This window comes from Trichosurus vulpecula, chromosome 3 (genome assembly GCF_011100635.1).
Source record: "Trichosurus vulpecula isolate mTriVul1 chromosome 3, mTriVul1.pri, whole genome shotgun sequence".
Taxonomy (NCBI): domain Eukaryota; kingdom Metazoa; phylum Chordata; class Mammalia; order Diprotodontia; family Phalangeridae; genus Trichosurus; species Trichosurus vulpecula.
Window position 1 is genome coordinate 412873629 of NC_050575.1, and position 14657 is coordinate 412888285.

At 51.9% G+C, this 14657-nt stretch overlaps 1 protein-coding gene across 1 annotated transcript in view; it reads left to right on the plus strand.

Moving 5' to 3' along the window:
- The window catches only part of LAPTM4A (lysosomal protein transmembrane 4 alpha), a 35722-nt gene extending 21065 nt beyond the window's left edge, over positions 1-14657 (plus strand). The window contains exons 2-7 of the mRNA XM_036752331.1: positions 6437-6557; positions 7836-7912; positions 8673-8795; positions 9737-9832; positions 10153-10251; positions 13959-14657. Coding sequence (XP_036608226.1) covers positions 6437-6557; positions 7836-7912; positions 8673-8795; positions 9737-9832; positions 10153-10251; positions 13959-14033 — 591 coding nt within the window. The 3' untranslated portion in view covers positions 14034-14657. The remainder of the gene's footprint in view (positions 1-6436; positions 6558-7835; positions 7913-8672; positions 8796-9736; positions 9833-10152; positions 10252-13958) is intronic.

Below are 14657 nucleotides of genomic sequence, written 5' to 3' on the forward strand. Positions count from 1 at the left end.
CTGCTTCGCATAAGCAATTTTTGTAGTTTCTTTTGGGAGGCAGATTTCTTTTGGAATTCTTTAAGTAAAGTCAGATTTGTGTAATGTTAACTTACATGGTTCAAGAACTGTCTGTCTATTCACTCTCAGTTGGGGTCCTCCTCAGCTTCCATGGTTTCATGGAGACCCTTCCCCAGTCTCTTCTGAGCTCCAGTCAGGAATTTCCAACTAGCACCTACCTGTCCCACCTGTCCCACCTGTCCGTCCCATGGGTATCTCAGACCTGCCCCTCTGGCACTTCCCTTATTTGTTCAGAGGGTCACTCAGGTCAGCGGACTTGGTTTTCACGCATGACTCTTCACTCTGTCTCACCCACAGAGTCCATCTTACGGGCTGACGCCTCTCCAGGCACACCAACCCATTTTCAAATTGCCTTTCGAGTCGATGTGTGAGTCGCTTAGTCTCATTCCTTCATAGCACTCACCACTGCCCAACAAGCCACCTGCTGCTACTACCACTCAGCTGACTCTAATGCTCTGATTTCAAAAGTTTAACTGCAAGAACAAAGATTTGCTGCCGTTTGGGGTGTTAAAAAATGCTGTCAGCTCTGAAGGAAGTCCCTCTAGAGGTATTTACCGAATGGTATGAGCAGTGGCTTTGTCGTTGATGTAATTCTCTGACTACCCAGTGACCCCTTTAAAGGGGAGAAGCCCACCTTTCTGTCTGTCAATTCTTAGAACATGGCTAATGTGTCTGCACATACTTGTCATGGGGTTTATTTTTCTCACTTTCTCTAGGGAGGAGGCTGGAAGAAGAGAATTCGGAACTGAAAATTGAAAAAAAAATAGAAAATTAAAATATTAATAGGAAAGAAAGAAGCCAGTTTTTAACAGACCCTTTTGCTTGAGAAGAGCGGAAGCCCACTGTTTTGTGGGGTGAGTGCTAGGGAGAGTAGATGAGGTCACCGGAGCCGTCGTCCTGAGCACAGCTTTTCATTTGCTTCTCATACCCTCCCGCCACCAAGTTCCCAGTTGGTAGGAACCCGATTGCTGGCTGAGCAGTTAGTTACTTGTTATTTGCATTTCATGGTCTCTTTTCATTTGGGAAGCTTCTTCTGAAGGTTAATGTTCCCTTTCACCTCTAACAGGTTGAATATGCCTTTGGCTAATCTGTATTGTAGTTATATAATTCACTGTCCTTTTCCTTCTAAAGAAATAATTTGATATTTGGTCATATTTCTTGGGGATCATAGAGCCTTTTCTAAGTATTCAACCTTATTTTATGGATAAAGAAACAGAGTCCCTCACAGGGGAGGACACAAACAGCCAGATATTGAGGGAGCCTGGATCCTGAATCCCAGACACCTGAGCTCATTCTGCTATCATCTTGTCACTGCCTCTAATGTGAGGTCAGGGTTCTGGATCTCCCTCTGATTCAGAAAGAGGCTGGTGCAAATGTGGCTGGAGCCAGAAGACCTGGTGCTGAGTGCATTTCAGCTTTGCCACAGGGTCTCTGGATCCCCTTGGACTGTTACATTCCCTCTGCTTGTCTGCTGAGCCTCTTGTATCATCCATAACCTCACAAGGGTCACCCTTGCCCCATCTAACCCTCCCCTGACCCTCTCCCTACCAGGTCATCATTCCTATTGGATGACTCACTGAATTGATGGTTCTCAAGTAAAGGACCACAGGGTCTAAGACTTTAGCGTCACTGGTTTTCTCTTCCTGTAGGTGAATCATATTAACACCTTTCTGGGTAGGGTCTGGACCATGTGTTTCTGCTCTGAGACCACATTGGAGATGTCTTCATTCAGCAGTTTACTTTATGGAAGAAAAAGATTCTGTCTTAATATCAGGGTCAGGGCACCCAAAGATGAGTGAGTGCCTGCTGTGTTTTGTGCCAGTTAAGGCATACAGTTCTTGCCCTCAGTGAGCTACAGTCTAAGTAGGACAAGACAGATACACCAATAAAAGGGAAAGAGAGAAGTTCATGAGAGGTTTGAGGAAGGAAGAAAGGAAATCACAGCAGGTCACCTGGAGGAGGTAGCAGTTGGTAGTAAAGGATCGGGAGCATTTCGAGAGCAGGAGGATGAGGCCATGCCTTCCCATGGGAGCAGAGGAGCAGGACTATGAGGGATCATCAGGCTGGAGGGTACGCTAGAATACCGAGGATAGTCTGGTGAGCTCGTACGCAGAGAGGGAGCTTGGAGTCAGGCTGTGCAGGGTACCCAGGACTAGGATTGGGAGTTTGGGCTGTGGAGGTAACTGCAGCCATTGAGGTTTGTGGCCTCCTCGGGGGCATGCTTGGAGCAGTGAGAGACCAACCTAAGCTTGATGTCAGGAAAAAAAAACACAACTTCCTAATGATTTGAGCTTCTCAAAAGTAGAGTTGGGCCTCCTGGAGACACAACAGGCCCCCCCTCATTGGAGTTCTCCATGCCGAAGCTGGGACCACTTGTTAAGAATGCTGTGGGAGCTGGAAGGGCTTATGGGAACTGATGTAGAGAGAAGAGAGCAGAGCCAGGAGAACATTGTACACAGTAACAGCAACACTGTGCGGTGGTCAGTGTGGATGACTTAGCTCTTCTCAGCAATACAATGACCCAAGACAATCCCGGAGGACTCGTGATGAAACATGCTATGCACCTCCAGAGAAAGAACCAATGTTGTCTGAATACAGGCTGAAGCATACTATCCAATTACATGTAAAAATTTTTTTAACATTAGGTTATTTTCTTTAAGTTTTGAGTTCCAAATTCTATCCCTCTGTCCTCCTCCCTCCTCCCTTAGACAGTAAGCAATCTGATATAGGTGAGATGTGTAAAACATTTCTATATTAGTCATTTTGTGCAAGAAAACTCAAAAAAAGAAAGTGAAAAACAGCGTGCAACAGTCTGTATTCAGACACCACCAGTACTTTCTCTGGAGGCGAATAGCATGGTTCATCATGAGCCCTTTGGGATTTGGACTGTAGTGTCTTAAGAGAGGGGTGAGCAGAATGTTCCAAGCATTCCCAGGCAGGCAGGATCCTTGAGAGACATCAACACCCCAGGGTCCAGAGGCTGGTGAATACAGAAGGGGCTGCTGAATACAGAAGGGTCTGGTGGCTTCAGCAGACCGGACTACCTGTTGCGATGACAACACTGCTGCCTGGGGAGCTCTCTCACAGGCTGGAGGGATGTGTCTAGGTTCAGCAGATCGCTCATTTTCTGCCCAGCCCCCTCTTGGAGGGGCCTTGTGAGAGCAAGGGCCCCCTGACTTCCTTCCTTTTTGCCCATTCCACCAGACTTGTGCCAACTTCCAGGACAGAAGTTGTGCATGAGATGGCCCTGCTGAGGCGCCTCGTGGTGGCTGGCATCCAAACAACATCCCCTCTCTCTCGCCTTCATTCTGACTGGCAGCAGGTGCCTTCTTCTGCCTAGGTTTTCACGAGCCTGCTCTTTCCTGGTTCTTGGACCTGTTCCACTGTTCATTCTTATTGTGGGTGGCCCCAGGGCTCTGACCTGGGCCATCTTCTCCTCCTCCCATCAGGTCATCTCTGTGCAGACGATTCTTGGAGCATTTGTCCAGCCTTCACCTGGCTCCCAACCTCCAGTCTCACCTCACCAGCCACCTATTGGCCATCTTGAACTGAACGTCTTGTACACATCCTAAACTCAACACAGAAGCCCAGATGGAACTCATCTTTTCCCTAGAACCTTCCTTTGCTAATTTGGCACCATCGTGCACGGAACACCAGGCCTGGAGTCAGAAAGACTCTAGTTCACATTTGGCCTCAGACATTTTCTGGCAGGGTGACCCTGGGCCAGTCACTTAAACTGTTTATAAAATGAGGAGAACACCACCTACCCCCAGGGTGGCTGTGAGGGCCCCATGAAGTCAGATTGTGATGTGCTTTGCCAACCTTCCAGCTCTGCATGAATGTTAGTTATTAATAATGATAGTGCCTACTGTGCGCAGGGGCTGTGCACAAACGCAAGCTCGTTTTCTCTTCACAACACCCTGGGAGAGGCAGGTGTCATGTGATCTCCATTTAGTAGATGAAGAAACTGAGGCAAGCAGAGGTCAGGTGACTGGCCAGGCCTCACCCGTTCTTCCCCCACCCTCATCCCTCGCATCCTGTCTCTTCCTGTCCCTCTCTCCTGGTCCTAGCGATCCTGTGCCACATCTCTCAGATCTGCCCCTTCTCCCCTGTGATGGTGGTACAGAACCGCAGCCTCCATTTGGCCCCCCCACAATCCAGCCCCCCTCCACGATCCAGTACAAAAAGCACTTTCTTACCTGGCTTATACCTTACTCTGCCTCATCTCTGCTACTCCTCAGACAACCCTCATTTCCCGACTCCAGGCATTTTCTCAGCTGCCATGCTCTCTTTCCTCATCTCTACCTCTAGGCTTCCCCATCTTCAAGCCTTTGCTGAAAATCCCATGTTCTAAGAATCCCAATCAGTGGGGTTTTCTCTCTGAGCTGCCCCCATCAATCCTATCTGTGTCTTGTACGTACACATTTGGTTTTTCATTGTCTGCCCTATTTGACTGGGAGCTCCTCCAGGGCAGGGGCTGTTTTTGCCTTTCTTTGTCTCTCCATCACTTAATGCAGTGCCTGGCACGTAGTAGGCGCTTCATAAATGCATATCGACACTCATCTCTGGGCCTGGCCATTCTCCGGCTGTCCCTGTGCCTGGAATGGCCTCCTCCTGCTCCAGCTACTGACCTCCCTGGCATCAAGGGCCAACTCAAAGCCCATCTTCTCCAGAAAGCCTCCCCAGCCCCTCTTCATTTTAGGACCTTCCTTCCAGTTTATCTTGTCTGTAGCCTGTTGTCTCCCCCTTTAATTATAAGCTCCTGGAGGGCAGGGACTCCAGCATTTAGCCCAGCGTCTGTCACATACCTTGTCAGGGAATACTTGATCGATGGACAGATACGGGCACAGATCTGTTGGCCACATGAGTTTCGTTAAACGTGCCTGAGGAACAGGGATTGAGGGGTTCCTGAGGAAACTTGGCCTTCAAGCCCTTGGCTTCAGTGCTGGTGTGCAGTGATCGTGCCAGGAGGCACAGCTGGCGAGTCTAGCTAGGCATACGAAGTGTGTCTCATGGCGTCCACACCTGAGCGGTCACAGCTAGTGGAGAATAAGGGTCTCCACAAGCTTTTGCCTCCAGCCTTCTCCAGCATGTCTGACCTAAGCCTTCTTCCTTCACAAGGCATGAACCATTTTTTAAAGCGTAATGAGGTTTATGCCATGTCCTTCTCCCTCCCATCATGCCTGTCCCATTTCAGAACCAGCTTAGTCCCTGTAATTCCACAAGGCTCCATTTGGGGTTTATCAGGCTTGTTGTTGTGTTTGCCCAGAGAATGACCTGTCCAGTGTTTGGGCAGGCCAGCAGTGGCCATGCTCCAGGATCAGAGCTTGGGTTCTCAGGCTCCGGATGGGATTATGTGGCCTAGTTTGGGGCTTAGCTGGGTATTGTCATGATGACAGAGCCAGCACATCGATGGCTCCAGTTGTGTACAGAGAAAATCAATACAGCTCTGGGGTTAGCACTTACCCATCCCCTAAGGCTTTTGAGTTGACTTGAGTATTTTGTTTTCTTTAAAAATAAAAAACAGGTGCTGGCTTTTGGGTGGGAAAAAATTCTTTTGGCATCTGACTTGACCTAACACATCTGTTTGGTGCAGCCTTTGCTGAGCTCCAGGCTTGCCCCCTCTGGGGGGCTTAACAGATGTCAGCATTTGATTCAAATGGGAAATTTTCTGACATTTAGTTGGGGAGGGGCAGGGGGCTGGGTGATGGCTGTCGGTCTGGTTACACATCTGCAACAGTAACCAAAACGCCAACGGCTGTTACCTCCTGGAGGGCAGTTTAGGAGGTTTGTAGAGCACTGGCCCCGCCGTCTTGTTGGATGCTCACAACAATCCTCCTGGAGAGGCGTCATTGCTATGTAGTAGCAGTGAGGGGGCCACGGGGCCTGGGGCCTGCAGTCAGGGAGACCTGAGTTCAAATCTAGCCTCAGGAATGTCTTAGCTTAGTGGCCCTCAGGCATGTCATTGATAGGACCTCCCTCCTGGAGGTGATGTGAGGATCCATTGAGATCATCTTTGTAAAGCACCTACACAGTGCCTGGCACACAGTAGGTGCTCTATCAGTGCTTTTTCCCTTCCCATCCTTTCCCCTTGTTTGGCAGATAAGGAAACTCAGCCTGAAATAGGTTAAATGTGCACAGGGTCACCCCCCAGTGTGTGACCAAGGCAGAATGTGGGCCTTCCTGTTTCCTGCTCCAGTGCTCTGGGTCAGCAGCTCCCTGGGACATGATAAAGAGTCATGTAAAATGATCCTAATTAGAAGGAATGGCTTCCATGGGCCATGTGAGCAGTTCTCGGTGTGTCGTGAAAGCTGTGCCACCTCATGGGCCCCCGATTCGGTTTGGAGTGTTAACTTAGCTTGGCCTCTCTCTTCAGGTGGTGAATCTGCTGGTGGGAATCTTGCTGACTGTGGAGGTGACTCACCCCAATGCGGTGGCCACTGTCAACCTCCAGTATGAAGTCATCGGTAATTACTATTCTTCAGAAAGGATGGCCGGTAAGTTGGAAACCCCCCGGCTGGGGTAGTGGTTGCCTCAACGTCCCTCCTCCTGCAGGTTCTCCTGCCTGCTGGGCCTTGGCTGGGCAAGCGTCTTGTCCCCATAGCTTATCTGGGCAGGCATTGCGGGACAGATACCGTGTCCAGACAGTGCTGAATCTGGCTAACTCCTCTCGTCAGCCAAGGACGTTGCCAGGCCATGGAGGCTGTTTGGCTTTCTCCCATTTATTTTGCTAAGTAGTGTTTTTCAGAGAGTATCCATGTGGATTGTCCCTAGGAGCCATGTAGAGCTCTTGGGACTCAGGAAAGAAATGGCCCAAAGTGTGGCTCGAGCCACAAGTGAGGGTGTTCCTGTCTTCTCCAGGACATCCTCTGGATATCCCAGGGGCTGGCTGCTTGGGTCCAAGGCAACACCCCTGCTGTTCTTGGCCTTTTGGTTCTCATGGCGTCCTGGTGAGCCCATGGACCTGTGGCTGTGATACGACGGGAGGAACGTGTATAGCCTTCTTAGGCCATAGTCCTGTGGTCTGACAAGTGATGGGTTGGTGTACTAAAAATGTATTCTAATGATAAAAGAATGTCACAGTCGTGCTAAGAGGGCAAAGATCCAGGCATGGGAGATGGCCAGGGACAATGCCAGGAGCTGGGAAATGGGGCGTCTTGAACGACGAACATCCGGGAGACTGGCAGTGGTTGCTGTGGGCGAGTGGAGGGGCGACCGAGGCTTAGAGGCAGGAGATGGTGAGCCTCTTCTGGGCAGAGGGGGAACAAACATTGAAGCACCTACTGTGTGCCGGGCACTGTGCCAAGTGCTTTACAAATACCTCATTCGATCTTTACAACAACCCCGAGAGAGAGATGTTTATTATCCTCGTTGTAGAGTTGAGGGAACAGGCAGACAGATGTAAAGTGACTCGCCCAGGGTCACATCCCTAGTAAATGTCTGAAGGCCAGATTAGAATCCAGGTCTGGGCCCTGTGGCACTTGGTTGCCTGTAAGCTGAGGAGGGACCCTGAAGGCTTGGCCAGTGAGGTCACTGTCCTCCTATTTTTAACTTCTAACATCTGGATCTTAACAAATCCCAGCCTCCCACGTAGCATCGGGAGAGGTCCATTGTGGCAGAAGAGGAGGGATGACTCGGGACTGTGAGCAGTGACGTCCTTGGCCTTGCTCCTTAACCAGACCTTTGAGATCAGTGTTTTGGGAAGAGGACATCAAACTGGGTAAATCCTGGAGAAAGTGCCTCTCCTGACCTGTCTCACTTGTGTTTGTCTCTAGAAAACGCCTGCGTCCTCTTTGCCTTCTCCCTGCTCATGTTCACGATCAGCGCCATGATGGTCTATGGAGCCGCTGCTGTGAGTGTCCCCCACCAGAGTTGGATGTGTGGGTGGCCACTGCCTCTTCTTAGATTGTGAATTAATGGACATGGCCTCCTCCTTTTAGAAAATAGTTTGTATGGGCACCTCATGCATGTTCTCCCCAGAGCCATCCCTTCTAATGAAGGAAGAAAGTTGAGTAAAACTAACCAAGATTTCATGGTCCCCACTATCCAGGAGGCATCTTCTCCTGTCTCTTTTTTGGGGCCATTCCATCTGACTTGTTTTGTGGTTCCCTGTCCCTTGTTATGCTCATGGATGCTTTCCCTGATTGACCTCGTGATGTCCCATGCTTCTCAGTCCCTCCCCCTCCCTGTTCCATGGCATTCATGGGCCACAGCCACTTTAGTTTCTTCCCAGGGAGGGACATGTCCCTTGTTTCCACAAAAACTACTCCAAATATTTGGTGTTGATGGGGCCTCTCCCTAAATGCACCCATGCCTGGCGGTGGGATCTTGGGACCAGAGGATTGCTGCCTAGAATGCAAGGTGCAGCTCCTCCAATAGGACATTATGGGTCCCTTGGGATCCCAGGGCTGGAAGGGACCTTGGAGGTAGCCAAGTCCGGGGCCTTCCTGTGACAGTGAGCAAGCCAGGATTCAGACCCAGTGGCCCGAGGACCTGTTTGCCCTCATCGCCAGTTTGCTGGGGGAGGTCTGGATCCTTCCTTGCCCGAGCTAGGGTTTGTGGTTCCCCTCATCCCCACGAGGGCCCTGACATGGCGTGTCTCACTTCGGCAGCATCGCGTGGGCTGGCTGATTCCGTTCCTCTGCTACCGGCTTTTTGACTTCGTCCTCAGCTGCCTGGTTGCCATCAGCTCACTCACTTATTTGCCAAAAATCAAAGATTACCTGGATCAGCTCGTGAGTATCTGCTCCTAGAAATTCATTCTTGGCTCTCAGCGATCTGGACCAGCCTCAGATTTAGGCACAGGGTTTGTTTATCTCGTACCCTTTGCCCAAAGAAGCCACAGGGAGTAAACTCAGTGATGAAATCCTACTTGGTACATTTTGAACACCAAGACCCTAAACGGCCCCCAGACAAAAAGCATGCGGTGTCGTGGCAGCGTCTGGGCCGTCCAGGCGGGAGCTGGCCACTCTTGTTGGGGGCCTTCCTGAGATGGGTCGGCCCTTCATGCAGACAGTGTGCCCACGCAGACCTGGTGTGCGTTGGTCTGTGGTGTGGCGTGCACTCCAGGGGCCGGAAGAGACCTTGCTGCCTCCCTCTCTGTGTCTTTGGTCAGGTCACAGTAGACATGCTCAGGTTTATGCAGCTGTCCATTCAGCAGGTAAATGACTGTTGTCTCTGGCTCCAACACAGTGCTAGGCACAGGGGTGCACACACAGACCTGAAGTCCAGAGCCAGACTCTGAGAGGGACACATGTTACAGAGCAGGGTGAAATTTAGGGTCACATGAGGGGGCAGACAGGAAGGAAGGAGGGTTTGCTGGGGGGGGGCAGGGAGGGAGCACATCATAGACTTTGCTGGGGAATGGGTAGAAAGGGACCTCAGTAGATGAGATCTGAGTGTCTGGGTTTCTACTCTTCATCTTTGCTGTTCCTGCAGAGGTTTGGGGAAGGGCACGGCTTGGTCCCCACAGGCAGAACCTGTGTGACGCCTGTGATGTTGGCCTCAGCCCCCACAGGCACTTGAGCCCACTAGCCTGGGCCCTCTGAAATGGGGGCTGTTCTTGATGGCCTCTGGTGCCAGGGCAGGGGAGGGAGAACGTCCTTGCCACTGCGGTCCACAGGGTGCTGCTGGGGCCGCTTAGAGCTCACCCACATCGGCTCCTTTTTTTCCATAGCCCGCTTTCCCATACAAGGACGACCTGCTTGCACTGGACTCCAGCTGCCTTCTCTTCCTGATCCTTGTCTTCTTCACCTTGTTCATCATTTTTAAGGTAGGCAGATGATTGTGCCTTCTAGGTGTCACGGTGACTCCCTCCCCTCTCCCCCATCTGACTCTGGGCTTATGGCCCAGCCTGACTCTCTGATCTCTTCTGGGAGAGGTCTGCGGAGCACAGACTTAGCCTCAGTGTGTATGTGGGAGCCACATCCAGGCATGGTGTTTGGCTGACCAAGACTCCCTGGAGGCCTCAAGAACTTCAGGGACATGTGTGAGGCTGCAGAAAAGGACAGTCTGTGCGGGGAAGGAAGGCTGTGGAAAGGTCCTTTGTTCTAGGGGGAGTCTGTGTGATGGGGCTTTCCCTTCTCTCCTCAGGCTTATCTCATAAATTGTGTCTGGAATTGCTACAAATACATCAGCAACAGAAACCTGCCTGAGATTGCAGTGTATCCAGCCTTCGAGGCCCCTCCACAGGTGAGAGGTGGGCAGGGCATCCCCCGAGTTTTCCCTCAGGCTCCCACTTGGCAGTCCTCTTAGTGGGAGGCAGTGAGAGGAGGTCTCTTGCACACAGGACCTGATGGGGCTTGGGGCAGGCCCAGAGATAGGTTCTGAGTCCATTCATCAAATATCTCCTTGAAAGCCTGCTGCCTGCCTGGAGGATGTGCTCCACCCTGCAGGAGAGGCTGCCAGGGTGTGGAAGATGGCCTGCCTGGGGCAGCCCTGGGCCAGCAGTGCCCGGCCAGGTGACTTGGGTTGTGCTCCCAAGATGGCACCACACCCGCTGCTGCCCAGTCCCCTGGCCAGTCTGAGAGTTTAGACCCTACCCCCATGAAGATGGAATGGACCAGACTCAGTCCAAAGTTCTGTCCCGTGGAGGTTTTTAAGTCCGGATTTTGGTGCACGGTATCCCTCCCAGCTGGACAAAGCAGCTACGCCTCTGTCCACGTCAGTACTGCATAGCACTGACCCCTGCTAACCCACGAGCTCCTCTGCAGCCACTTCAGCTGCTTCCAGAGGAGGTCACACCTCGATCTCGCATCACCCACAAATGAGAATTCCCAGGTTCCCATATCTGACTATAATCTCTCCCTCTTCTGCTCCTTTCCAGACTCTACTCTCTCTATACCCGATCTCCAGACCCCGTGACTCTCTCCTAGGCCATCTCCCCTGCACTAGCCCCTCTGACCCCTTGGTGAACCAGTTCGGCTCTACCCTGGCCACCTCCCCTCAAGCCCTGGCCCCCTTCTCATATCACTAGTTAGGCTCAGCCAGGCCTCAGCACTCCCACCATTCACCTTCTCTCCTACCCATGAAGCCTCTTGGAGTCCACACAGCCCCATCCAGGCCCTTGATGCTGCTGGACAATCTTGTCCCACTTTCCACCAAGGCTCCTCCAGGGCTTCTCATCCCTCCTCCAGCCTTCCATGGCTCCCCTCCCCCTGCTCTCTCAGCTGAGACCCCTGCCTCAAATTTTACAGAAAAATGGTGGTTATTGGCCGTGAGCTTCCTCTTCTCCCTCTTCCTCATCTCCCATCACTCAGGTGCCTTGTGCCCCTCTCAGCCCTGTCATCTCTGTCTCCCATGATGAAGCGACCTCACTCCTGACCAAGGCAGACCCCTCGACCTGCTCAGATGATCCCCTTCCATCCCATCTCTTCCAGCAGAGTGCCCTCCCATCATCCCCCTCTCTCACTTGTCTTCAGTCTCTCCCTCTGTACTGGCTCCTTCCCTCCTGCCCAGAGACATGGCCAGGTCTCTCCCGTCCTCAAAGCCCCCTTCCCTGACCCTTCCATTCTGCTGACTGTCTCCCTCTCTCTCCTGTCCTTTGTACTCCCAAAGGCCCAGTATAGACACTGGCAGCCTCCACTCTCTCCTCTCACTCTCATGAACCCCTCACAATCCGGCTTCCACATAGTGACCAGTGATCTCCTGGTGGCTAGACCCAATGGCCTTTTCTCCATCTTCATGTTCCCTGACCACTATGCAGCCTCTGATACTGTGGGTCATTCACTCCTCCTTGACTCTCTTCTCTCTAAGTTTTCAGGGCACCTCCCCCTCCTCCTTCCCTCTGGTCTCCTCTTCTCTCTTTGTTTCTTTCTCTGTCTCTCCCTTTCTCTGTCTCCTTTCTCCCTTTCTCTCTCTGTCTCTCTCTGTTTCTCTCTCTCCCTTTCTCTCTGTCTCTTTCTCTCTGTTTCTCTTTCTCTGTCTGTCTCTCCCTTTCTCTCTCTGTCTTTCTCCCTGTCCTTCTCTCTGTGTCCTAGTTCTCCTCTTCCCTCTCAGGCTGCTCCTTCTCTATCTCCTTGGCTAGATTCCAGGCTTTTCTCTAACTGTGTCTCCTCAGATCTACTTTTCCTGTCCCAATCTCCATCAGACATCTCCAGCTGGGTGTCCAGTAGACATTTTAAATTCAACATGTCCGAAACAGAACTCCTGATCTTTGCCCCAAACCTCCCTCCTGCTCTCCTCCTGTCCCTCCAGTCCCTCAGGCTCACAAAGTAGGCATCATCCTGGACTCCTCACATTCTGTCACCACCCCCAGATCCAAGCTGTTGTCATCTGCCCAACATCTCCCAAATACACCCCCTTCTCTCTTCTGACCTGCCCTCACCCTGGTCCAGGCCTCCCATCACCTCACACCTGGAACATGGCAGTAGTGGCAGGGGGTTGGGGGAGGGTCCTGACTACCTCAGGTCTCACCCAACTCCAGGCCATCCTCTATTCAGCCACCAAAGGCATTGTCCTAAAGCTTAGGTCTGACTGTGTCACCCTCTACTCAGTAACCTCCAGGGGCTCCCTCTCACCTCCAGGATCTAATACAGAATTCTCTGTTGGGCTTTCTAAGCCCTTCATTATCTCGCCCTCTCCTCCCTTCCCAGTCTTCTCACGCATCACTCCTGGACACGTCCTCTTGGCTCCAGTGGCCCTGGCCTCCATCTTGGCTCTGGCCATTCACTCTCTGGCCATCCCTCAGGCCTGGAACACGCTCCCTCCTCACCTCCCTGGCTGTTTCCCAGAAGGGTGTGCTCACTAAGGAGAGTGTCTTCTTGGCTGCGGGACATTGAGAAAGGGCAGAACCTTGCTCGGGTATCTCGTTGCACTGAGTCACAAGCAGCTGCCCCGTCAGGCAGGAGGAGGGAGGCCATTGTCCCTCGCACTACGAGTGTGCCTTTTGTCCCAGTTAGGGGAGCAGAGAGGGCACTGAGGGGAGCCAGCGGCTGTTGCTGGTCCCACAGCCCATGGAGGCCTCGTATGCCGTGGAGTTGGGGAAATAAACGGTGCCCTCTCTCTCCCCAAACCAGTGTAATGAGCATCCTCCAGACATGCTGTGAGCTTCCCACCTCTGCCCATTTGCCCATTCTCAGTACCCAACAGCCTCTTGCTGGACCTGTCTTGTTAAAGCTTGATTGTCTTCCAGGACCCAGCTTATACACCCCAGCAAGCCTCACACTTGTGCCAAGTCAGGGCATCTTTCCCGCCTGGATCAATCAGTCAGTCCATAAACATTTATTAAGCGCCTGCTGTGTGCCTGGCACCACTCCAAGCACTGGCAGCCATCACTCCAAGGGTAACTTTGTTAGGTGGGAGTAACGCAGGGCTGCATGTCTGCTGTCTAGATGTGGGTTAGCCTCATTTCATGAGCGTCTCACTTCCTCTAGTGGATGGTGAACTGCTGGAGGGTATCTAGGCCCCCCTTTTTCTCCTTGTTGGTCTTTAGGGCTGCAGGTTCCCCTTCCCGGGGTGATGGGTGTTAATGATGGGGGTGCCTTCTTTTCTCTGAGGGGGTATGTGAACAAGACACCTGCCTTGGAATCCCCAGTATGATCACAGCCCATGTGGTCGGGCTCTCTTCCTTCCCTTCTCCCTTCAAGGAGATGAGGGATGGCAGAGACAAGACAAAGTAGAGTCTGTTTTGACCACCCTCCCTGGACTACCACAGCCTCCCACCCACTCCTCAGATTCTCCAGGCATCTGTTCACTGTCTCTATTCAGCTGTAGAAATTCTCTTAATAGGATTGCAGGCCTTCAGCTCGAATGGGGCTCCAGTGAGGATGCCCCCTTGGAGTTTCACTCATGCATGGGAAAGGACGGTTTGGGAGCCTCGGGCTGTGGCTGGGACATCAACTGAGGAGGGGGCTCAGGTGAGAAAGGAAACCTAATGGTGGGTTGTTCTTCCTCCGCAGTATATCCTGCCCACGTATGAAATGGCTGTGAAGATGCCTGAAAAGGACCCACCCCCTCCTTATGTCCCTGCCTGAGGGAAAGAACAAGATTTTTCTTAATAAACACTACACCAGCCTTTGGGGTTTGTTTGTTCTCTAAAATGCTGATCTAGAAATGGGCCTTAGGAACCACACCTGCAGTTCAAAGTTGTTTGGTATCAGCCTATACACACTAAGTCATTTTTTCTAATTGCTTGAATCTTTGTTATTTTAAGAGTGTTATGGGACACTTTTGGAGGGGGGCGGGGAGGGGGCGTTCATTTGTAGAGTGGGCTTTTTGTTATGTTGTGGTTGGAGTTTTTGGTTAAAGTGCATTGATTCCATTGAAATAGCTCTGGACGACAATCCGGGCTAAGCCAGAGCCACCTGGCACTGTGGGGGGGTCTCTGGGCATCGTCATGGCCTTTGTGTTCTCTTGGAACCTGACTCATCCTGTCTTCCATCCTGTGTTGGCTTGGGCACCACCCGCCCTGAGACATTTTCAGGAAGACAGAGGTTCACTTGCAAGGAGCACGAAGCTGGTCTTGGTTGGAGGACCCCAGAGTGCCCACAGCCATGCCAGGGATGGGCCCATGGGAGGCTGCACGTCTCTCATTTGTATGTACCTCTGTCTCTCTTCCTCTCTGACAAGATACATTAATAAACCTTTTCAAAAAAATC